Source organism: Haplochromis burtoni, unplaced genomic scaffold (assembly GCF_018398535.1).
Source record: "Haplochromis burtoni strain Fernald_Lab_line unplaced genomic scaffold, NCSU_Asbu1 Contig_359, whole genome shotgun sequence".
NCBI classification, from domain to species: Eukaryota; Metazoa; Chordata; class Actinopteri; order Cichliformes; family Cichlidae; genus Haplochromis; species Haplochromis burtoni.
The window spans coordinates 287,873-297,515 of NW_024582720.1; the positions used below are offsets into that span (position 1 = coordinate 287,873).

The following is a 9,643-nucleotide window of genomic DNA, read 5'->3' on the forward strand; positions in this document are numbered from 1 at the left end:
CTCTCAGCTGTGAGGTCTGACCCTCCACCTTCACTCAGACCTCCTGAGACGATACAAACTCAGCGTTTCTTCAACTCGTTTATTGCAAACGTGTAGAAACAGTACATGTCCCAGACGGCCTCAGGTGTCTGCTGTGGGCCCTGCTACAGTCACTGTGCTGTCTGGATTATGATGCTAATAAAGTTTTAATGTTTAAAAAAGCAGCGGTGATGAACCTGCAGGCAGCATGTAAAGCCGAGATCTTAGCTAATGCTATTAACGATATCACAGGGCTAACTGAATTTGGCTAGCAGCAAACCTAGCTTGATAATGTTTACCTTATAGTGCAAATTAATAAAAAATATTTCATATGTTTAATATTTGTTCCAGAATACTTTTACATAAACAAAGGCATTTTTTTCTTTTACGTATGACATCACAACCTGATTGGCTGGTTGTGACGTTGATCCTGGACGAACGTTACTACGTGGCGGGTCCACTGGAGCCCAGTTTACAGCGAGTCACGCAGCCTCATCAAGATCTGAAGAAACGTTTACGTCATATTTAGTGTGAATGCTTGAATGCTGTCTCCTTCAAAACCGTTCAACTTACAAAAACTTTATTCAACAAAAATTTCCCATGTGTTTCAATGGGGAGACTCTTCAAATTTTCATTAAACTTACTCACTTTTCAACTCTTACTACTTCCACATATATTGACATAGAGCCACCATTCAAACTTTAAAACGAAGCCAAGACATTCAACTATTCAACTTGTATTTATCTTTTCAATATCTATTATACTTTTTCTTCAGTTCCAGTTTAAGTTTCATGCTTTTTTCAGCCGTTTCAGAGTTTATAATGGGTGTGTATGGGACGGAATGTTGGCGCTAGCGTGAGAGGAGGAAAGAAATTAATCTTGAAATCTTCCTTTAAACTGCTGCTGTGTCTGCAGCGTTTGCTCTACAGGTATGACTTTACCCTCGAAACGTAGCCATCGCTGTCCTCTTTCATCCTCTGTGTTTATTATTGTACTAGGTGTTATGGTTCTTTCATAAATGTTACCAATGCACAGCCTCCTTCCTCCAACTCTTCCACAGACTAATGTTAAAAGGGCTCAGAAAGTTGGTTTGAAAATCAGAAGTACGGGCTGTCTTTACACTGTCGTCACGTCCATATAATAAACTCCACAGGCATGAAAACTGAGAATTTGGTAGACTGGACATTGCTGCCGCTCACGGTGAAAGAATTTTGTCAATACGACTCCTAGTTGTGTCCAGTGTTTGCTCTACAGCCATCATTTTACCCTCAACGTCGCCATCGTTGTTCTCTTTCCAACACCGAGTCTTTCAAAGCTCAGAGATGTAAACGTTTTAAACTGTGTGGATCCAAGTGGAGGGATCACATTGAATCACTGAATGAGTAAAAAGAATGTGAACTTTTAATATTCATTCAGATGTTTTCTGACTTTAAATTTTCTTTTCTCATTTCTTAGGTTTTTCTAATTTACAATTAAAACATTTTCAGCTATTTTCCAACTTCTGTGTGGATGTCAGCTTTTAGCACTTCAGCACTTTTGTTTTCAGATTAAACTCTGGTTTTTTTCTCATTCAAATTTTTTAACTTAAAATTCAGCAATTAATTCATTTTAGTGCATACATTCAGATTCAAGCATTCACACTGCAGTTTCTTTAGAAAGTGCACTTCCCAGTTATAAATGATTGGCATGTGTGCATGCATGCGCGTGAGTTAGAGTCTCAGGGCTGTTTCTGCTTCATCTCCTTCCAGCTCTTCCACACCAGGACATCTCGACTTTTTCCCCAGGCGACGAACCAGCGGGGCAGCCTGAAGCCGTTGTATTGACCCACGCCGTCGTCATGGCCCATCGCCAGCAGCATGGTGACGTTACCTAGCAACCAGGAAGAACTCGAGTCAGCCAGAGAACAGAGGCAGGTGACCAACAGCCCGGCATGGTGAGCGCATACCTGTTTGATAGGAAGTCAGCTCCTTCCCGCTCACACTGTTGGCAATGTTGGCCACGGCGACAGCGGCGTGGAGGCCGGCGTTGTACGCCGTCTTGGGCTCGTTGACATTGGTGCAGTCACCCACGGCGAAGATGTTGGAGAAACCGTCGACCTGCAAGTGGTCGTTGACCTTCAAGGCCCCGTTTTCAGCCATACTGTCATCTGTGAGCAGAAACCAGTCGCTGATCAATGCAGCCATCGTTAAAAATAAATGTCTACGTGATTTTTCAGGCTAGCAGAAGCGGGACTCGGCATTATCACTTCCTGTGACACTGTAAGTAAGAAGAGTGACGTCGGGCGACCCTGTGGTCAAACCGCAGCATGGAGTGAAAGCAGGAAATGACCTCAGTGCGTGTGGGTTTGCTGTTCTTACTGAAGGTGGCGCTGTAGGCTGCAGAGTTGATCTTGAGCCCGGTGCAGCAGATGATCAGATCCGTGACCAGCGTTTCGCCGTGGTCCGTGATCACCTCCGTGTTCTTCGTCATCGTGTTCAGCGGCAGCTCCGACAAGTTGCTCACTTTCTGTCCTGAAAACACGGCGGTGGAAAGTGAGCCAAACCCCGAGCTGACGTGAGCCGTCACCTGCAGGCGTGAACTCACCCAACACAAGCTCCACCCCCTTCTCCAAGAGAACCTGATTGGCCTCGCGCCTGATGCTGGGCAGCAGCTCCGGGTCAGCCAGCCCGAGTTTGGAGTGGATCAGAACCACCTGGAGGGGTCGACGCGGAGGAGAGAGCGGGGTCAGCGTTCAGAGGGCAGCAGCAGGGGTCAGAGGTCAATTTAATTCAGTTTTATTTATACAGTGCAAAGTCTCGAGCGCAGTCAGCTCAAGGAGCTTTATGTGATCAGAGACGCTCCACCAATCTGAAGACCACGGCTGAGTAAGCACTTGGCCACACAAATCTAACAGGAAGCAGACTCCAGCAGAAGCAGGCTGAGGGCGAGACTGACGGGGGCGAGGGCGGGACAAAGACATGCTGTGGAAGACAGGTCAAAGGTCATCACCTTCTTATTAGGATACTCGGTCTTTATCTCTGCAGCCATCTCCACACCGGTCGATCCTCCGCCGACCACCAGCACCGAGTCAGCAGCCTGAACCTGCACACAAAGACACACACGCACACCCACACGCGTGCACGCACACAGACACGCACACAGACACACAGCGTGAGGAATTTACATATTTTTAATTTGACTTCTTGAAGTTTTCTGGGTTTTTTGTTGTCGTGTGAAACATTGAAAAACCAGACAGAGAAACACAATCTGACACGTCAGCTGCAAAACAGCTTTGCAGTAAAACCTCCTGCTCGGGTCTACCAGAGGCCCGGCAGCTTGAGGGTCCTGCAGTATCTCAGCTGTTCCCAGGACTGCGCTCGTCTTCACAGAGATGTCCGACGTTGTTCCCGGGATCTGCTGGAGTCGTTCTCGCAGTTTGGGAGTCACTGCACCCAGTGCTCCACTGGGACCACCGTCACCTTCACCCTGCACATCTTCTGCAGCTCTTCTCTGAGCCCTTGGTACTCCTGCAGCTTCTCGTGTTCCTTCTTCCTGAGGTTGCTGTTGTTCAGTATCACTACGGCCGTCTCCTGGTCGTCTACCACCACTATGCCCAGTTGGTCCCACAGGACTCAGTTAACCCGTGTTGTATTTCCTGTAAAAGGCCTTTTTGTACCATTCTGAAATGTGCACTCTCTTTCAGTTTTAGCTCACCTTACCTTTATTTAAGCCTCTGTTCACCACTCACCTTTCCAACTGTTCATCGGACCTGAACTGCAATAAATAACTGGAAACACGGGCTGTTCTAACACTTTTATGTATGTATATCTGCGTTAAACATTACAATAATAAGACTAACGGTTTTGAAAAAATATTAAGTAATAAAATAAAACTAATTTCACTCACTAATACTGGACAGTTCTATTTCAGTACAGAGATAAACTTTAGTATAAAACTTGTACATTAATGTACTTTTTAGAGTAGAGTTTATACTTTACTCTAAATCTACGTTTACATGAACTTTTCCATGGCAGTATTTTTTCTGCTGGTGAAGTTCAAACTAAAATGTATTAAATTATTAAATATGAAGATTTGAAATTCAACCAAAAAAGGTTAAATAACAATAACTTGTAAACAAACAGCAGTAAAACCTGGATCGAACCTCTCTGATGAAGTCCTCGTACTTCTGCACCGCCTCCTTATGCGACGCCACCGTGTTGAACTTCCCGGGGAACGGCCCGTCAGTGCCGGTGCACAGGATGAGGTGGGAGTACTGGATCTCCTGCGGCACAAACGACACAGATTCAGCTGCAGCTTCACCTCCTCCTCATGCTGCAGAAGAAGCTCCGCAGGGAGCTGCTGTGGTCCTCACCCTCCCTCCCTCCAGGATCACCAGCTGCCTGTCTGTGTCGACGAGCTCCACCCGACCCTGAACGAAGCTCTCGCCAAACGTCTCGGCGTACGGGATGAAGGTCTTCTGAGCAAAGCCTGCACACAGCACAGCACTAATTTTTTTAAAATTAAAATGTGTAAACATAACATAAATTTTTACATAAATCTAGAATAAAATCAGCAAACACAACAAGAATAACAGTCGACGAGGTCATCTTAAAGTGAAGATAATATAAGTACCAGAAACTACTTTTAGAACTGACAGGAGAACAGGTGTGGACAGGTGTGGACAGGTGTGGACAGGTGAGAACAGGTGTGGACAGGTGTGAACAGGTGAGAACAGGTGTGGACAGGTGAGAACAGGTGTGGACAGGTGAGAACAGGTGTGGACAGGTGTGGACAGGTGAGAACAGGTGAGAACAGGTGTGGACAGGTGAGAACAGGAGTGGACAGGTGAGGACAGGTGAGGACAGGTGAGGACAGGTGTGCTCATGGTACCTGGCTGTACGGCGGCTCGCAGAGCGCCCAGGTTGTGATGGAAAGCGTCTCTCATGTCGATCAGAGTGAAGCTGAATCCTCGATACTTCAGGTCTTGAGCTGCGGCGATGCCACCAAATCCTCCGCCCACCACCACCACGTGGGCACCCTCGGTTGACACCTGACCCCCCATCTCTGCAGCCACACACACACACACACACACAGCCACACACACACACACACACACACACACGGGAAGTCACTACTACAGGTTGACCACACCTGACGTCGTCACCCCAGAGGTCTGAAGCTTCTTAAACCTGCATTCTCTCTGACGCCCAGCAGAGGGCGCCCACTGTGAAGTCTGATTCAATTGGGTTTGCTCAGCTGACCTTTGACCTCAATAAACTCTGTCCTGATGAGTTTCTGCTCTGTCGCTACTTTCAGGTCTGACTGAATCAAACAGGAAGTCTATTTTGGTCCTGTCAGAGGGCGGGGCTAAACAGTGACTGACTAGTTGCTCGTTGCTCATGAAATCCAAACGACTGCTTCACGTTCGTGGACATGCACAGCTCCTTTTCAGCAACACTCAGGACACCTTTGAATGAATTTCAGCCAAAAGAACAAACAGTAACTCTGCTGTGTACACAGGGGCGTGTACACAGGGGCGTGTACACAGGGGCGTGTCCACAGGGGCGTGTCCACAGGGGCGTGTCCACAGTGGGGCACCATGAGGTCAACCCCCCCCGGCACCACGCTGCAGAATAAACGCTGTGACGTCTCACAAACTGAAACCGTCGACTGTCAAAAGCTCCAACAACACTCAGCTCCAAGCTCCAAACACACAGCTGCCATCTTTTATATACAGGCTGTGATTTCTGCTGATTACATAACGCCCACTAGTTTAATCTCAGCCTGTGTTTCTACAGGTGTACACAGACCACACCCCCTCCATCTTCTGAGAGCTCACCTGAGCATCACTCACAGGGAGATGAAGCTGGTCCTGGGGCCCGTTCTTCGTACCTCGCTAAGTAAGTTAGCTGGATTAGATTGTTGACAAAGCATACAGAAGGGGCTTCTGTCTGTGATTCGGATTGAACATTCGCGATCCTGATTTCGGTTCCCCGAAGCTCATCCGGGACTTGCTGTCATAGCAACAGAGCCGTAAGCGTAAACCTGCTCGGGAGCAGGTTTACTTTATGTAAACAGGATTAGATCGCGGCCACGCAGGTATGTCCGCTTCATTTATACGAAAGCAACAGCGATATTCCACCACTGTTTCACCATAAATAAATAACATCAATGTAACTAAAGATAATGCAGCACTTGATCCTTGTTATTGATGTCACACAGATACATACAGGTCATTTCCTAAAAAAGGGAAATGTACTATTAACATTCTATTACATGTATGTGATTATTACAGATGTAATTCATATTTCAGAGTAGTAATTGTAAATTACTTCGTGTAATCAAGATGAGAGACCACGGCTATAAAAGCGAAGGTGGATTTGGGAAGCCTGTCGCAGCCATGTCCTGTCCGTATACGCGAGCAGCCCATTGCGGAAGGTGCAAGATTGATAAGGAGAGTCCTCAGAATTCAGCGTATATTGCGGGACAGACAGGATCCTTTAGCTCAGCGCGACAGTGTGCTCATTGAGAGATATCGATATTCCCGTGAGGGTATTATTTCACTTAACCAACTTGTTGACGAGGGGGTGCAGGACCACCACCTGTCTTTTTTTCCTCTGCCCTTTTCTTGGTTGCTGTTATGAACAAACTAACAGAGTATTACAGGCCAGTTTACCTTGCCAAGAGACGAAAAGCAATCTAAGAGATAAATATTACCATTCTGTAGAATACTCCTGTATTCCACTTTTACTTGTTCCCATGTTCTTGTGGGTCCTGTTGTGGCTCTAATGTGAAAGGGGATATAATATAACATATTATGATATAATATAATGCCATATGATATTGGACAATATAGTGTCATATGATAGATCTACCCTACCGCCTACTGGTGTTGGCCAGAGGGGCCGATGGCGCGATATGGCAGCCTGGCTACAACCGTAGCTGCCTCCACCAGTGTGTGAATGTGGGAGTGAATGAATAGTGGTATCGTAAAGCGCTTTGGGTGCCTTGGAAAGCGCTATATAAACCCAATCCATTATTATTATTATTATTAAATTACCTACGAGTTTGATTTGTCAGCAACTTTCTGCCAGCCCTCTCTCCTTGCTTTTGCAGCCTTTGCAGTGTTCTCTTGCGTTTTAATTAAACTCTGAAACTCCTGAAATCCCTCACTCATGAGTTCTTGCTCTGCTGCCGGAAAATACCGAGCACGCCCCTTCGACATTTTCGCCGACCAATCAGCGGGTTGCCGATCACTGTTTCTGCTATCGATGCGTAGCCCCTTTTACGACACCCAGTGATCGCGCATTACTTCATCCAGCTGTAGTAATCGTCAACAGCAGGTGTGTTCGGGGAACCGGATTAGCGAGCTCACGGTTAGCGCGATGATTTGATCTTGGATGTAGTAAGCGACGTACGAAGAACAGGCCCCTGCTCACCTGCAGTGTCCTCAGGTGAGCCTGAGCTGCTCAGATGGTCTTATCGACGCATCAGCTGTGAGCTCAGAGGCATGCGGGGGGTGAGGCAGGTACAGGTACGCCAAACATGTGGCGCAGATAGAATCGGGTGACACCTCCTCTTCATCACTCTGCAGGAAACTCCTGCTCGAGCATCCAGATTAACAGGCGTTGGTCGAACTCGCCACATTTTTAAACTTTTTGTTGTTCGACAGCATCAAGACTGACGGAGTGTGTTTGAGATGACCTCACAGGTGACACACTCGGCGTTTTTTTGCTGGTTTGTCGGTAGCAGCTCCTGAAACGCAAGACTGCCACACATCTGTTCGACCAACGCCAGTTAATCTGGAACACCGGCCTCACGTGAGCTACCTGCCGCTGCCAGCCCGTCTCTCTGACACCTGCCCGCGCGAACGGAAGGAACTCACCTGCTGTAGGTACGCGCCTCGGTCACGTCGTCGTCCTCTTCTCCGCGGCTGTCGGACCGCAGCGTCTTTCTTACCGAGCTCCTCCTCCTCTGATGACACCAGTTCTCCTCCAATCACAGTCCGGCTCCCCATGAAGGAGGCGGGGGTAGGCGTGCTGCTTTCAGGTGCTGTAGGAAATATTATTTTTAAGGCGAGGCGTGACCTTTAACCTATGATAAAGCAGTTTTCCTGTGATGGGAGCGGTCTGTAAAACTTTATTAGTGAGGAGTAAAAGAATATAATTTTTTAAAAACCGATCAGATGATGGTAAATGGCCTGTATTTGTATAGCGCTTTACTAGTCCCTAAGGACCCAAAGCGCTTTACACATCCACACATCCACACACTGGTGATGGCAGCTACATTGTAGCCACAGCCACCCTGGGGCGCACTGACAGATGATCATTATTTTCTTTTAAGGCCCTTTGATTTATTCATGGCTCTGAGCCAGAGATGTCCTCACAGGCCACATGAAAGCTACAGCTCCGCTGATGTCCAGCAGAGGCAGCAGTGAGTCCGTCCCGACGCACATGTTAAAATAAGCATGCTTACAGCCCGACACCTGCACCTGCACCTGCTCCATCCAAATATTCCCAGTACTGATACCAACACTGGTGTCAGGTCGATACACACTGACAGGAGCGTTGGTTCTTCTTGGTTCAGAGCGTAGAACACGTGTTTTTGTAACAATCATTACAACATGTTCAGAATTTGCATATTAATGATGATTCATGTCATAAATGACGACACACTGCTCTGCCGTACATACGCTGCCTTTATAGGTTAAAATTTCGGTACTGGTCTCAGCAGTATCGGCCCTGTATCTACTCGGGTAGCACTCATGAAGGCAAAGGTGTGACTCTAACCCAGTGCAGCACTGTTACATACAGAAGCACTCATGAGGCCATACCAGGCACAGCTCGGACACCGGGGGATAAGCCTATCCCAGCTACACACAGAGACATTCACGCCGAAGCCCTCGAACTGCCCACACACACATGAACCCGCATGTCCGCTCCACACAGAGGCCTGGCAGGTGATGGAAGCAGGACTTTCTTGCTGTGAGGCAGCCGTGCTAACCAATGTTCCTGTGAAGAGCCCACAGCTGGACCGGCCGATGCTGATTCTTCGTTTTCATGGTGTTTTTTGTTTGTTTTTGTTGAAAAGGTGTAAACAATGAAAGGGGGTGGATTGGCCAATTGGTCATGATCGACTCTGGGCTGGACCAATTACAGCCGAGGAGGTCGAACTTTAAAGTTCCATATTGAGGAACGTGATTTGTCTCAGACTTCAGCTAGAATGGAACAAAGACACAAAGCTGGAGTTATTCTGCGTCGTTACGCTGCAGCTGCCTCTCATTCTCCCCCTCCCCCTCCCTCTCCTGTTTCTACTTCAATCATGAAACTGATCAGTGATCAGCTGATCGGCTTTTCTCTCTTGTTTGTTTATCGCCCACTTTGCGCCAGAAACAGGAAACCATCGAATAAACAACAGCAGCACGTTTAAGCTTGATAAGCTGTTGTTAGCATTTATTTTTTTCTGCCTGTCCCGTTTGGTTCTTTTGCCATCAGAATTATTGTTTGAAGGCAAAGAAAGATGCCCGACGGATTTACTACACCCAGTGGACCATCCCAGCCTTGCTGTATTGGTCCATTTGATCGACCTTTGTTTTTATTGTTTATTTATTTTATTTTATTTTCAGTTGTTACATAAGAGAGAGAAT

The 9,643-nt window shown here is 47.1% G+C and overlaps 1 protein-coding gene across 1 annotated transcript; it reads right to left on the bottom strand.

The window, feature by feature from the left end:
• Positions 1 to 65: 65 nt before the first annotated feature.
• aifm2 (apoptosis inducing factor mitochondria associated 2) lies at positions 66 to 8,001 on the bottom strand. Its single transcript, XM_005943012.3, has 9 exons — positions 7,883 to 8,001; positions 4,888 to 5,061; positions 4,370 to 4,485; positions 4,160 to 4,279; positions 3,007 to 3,099; positions 2,602 to 2,710; positions 2,376 to 2,528; positions 1,964 to 2,164; positions 66 to 1,887 (listed from the first exon to the last, which is right to left on the bottom strand). Exons 2-9 carry the CDS (start codon positions 5,057 to 5,059, stop codon positions 1,736 to 1,738), a joined length of 1,116 nt encoding a protein of 371 aa, XP_005943074.1. The 5' UTR covers positions 5,060 to 5,061; positions 7,883 to 8,001; the 3' UTR covers positions 66 to 1,735.
• Between the last annotated feature and the right edge of the window lie 1,642 nt (positions 8,002 to 9,643).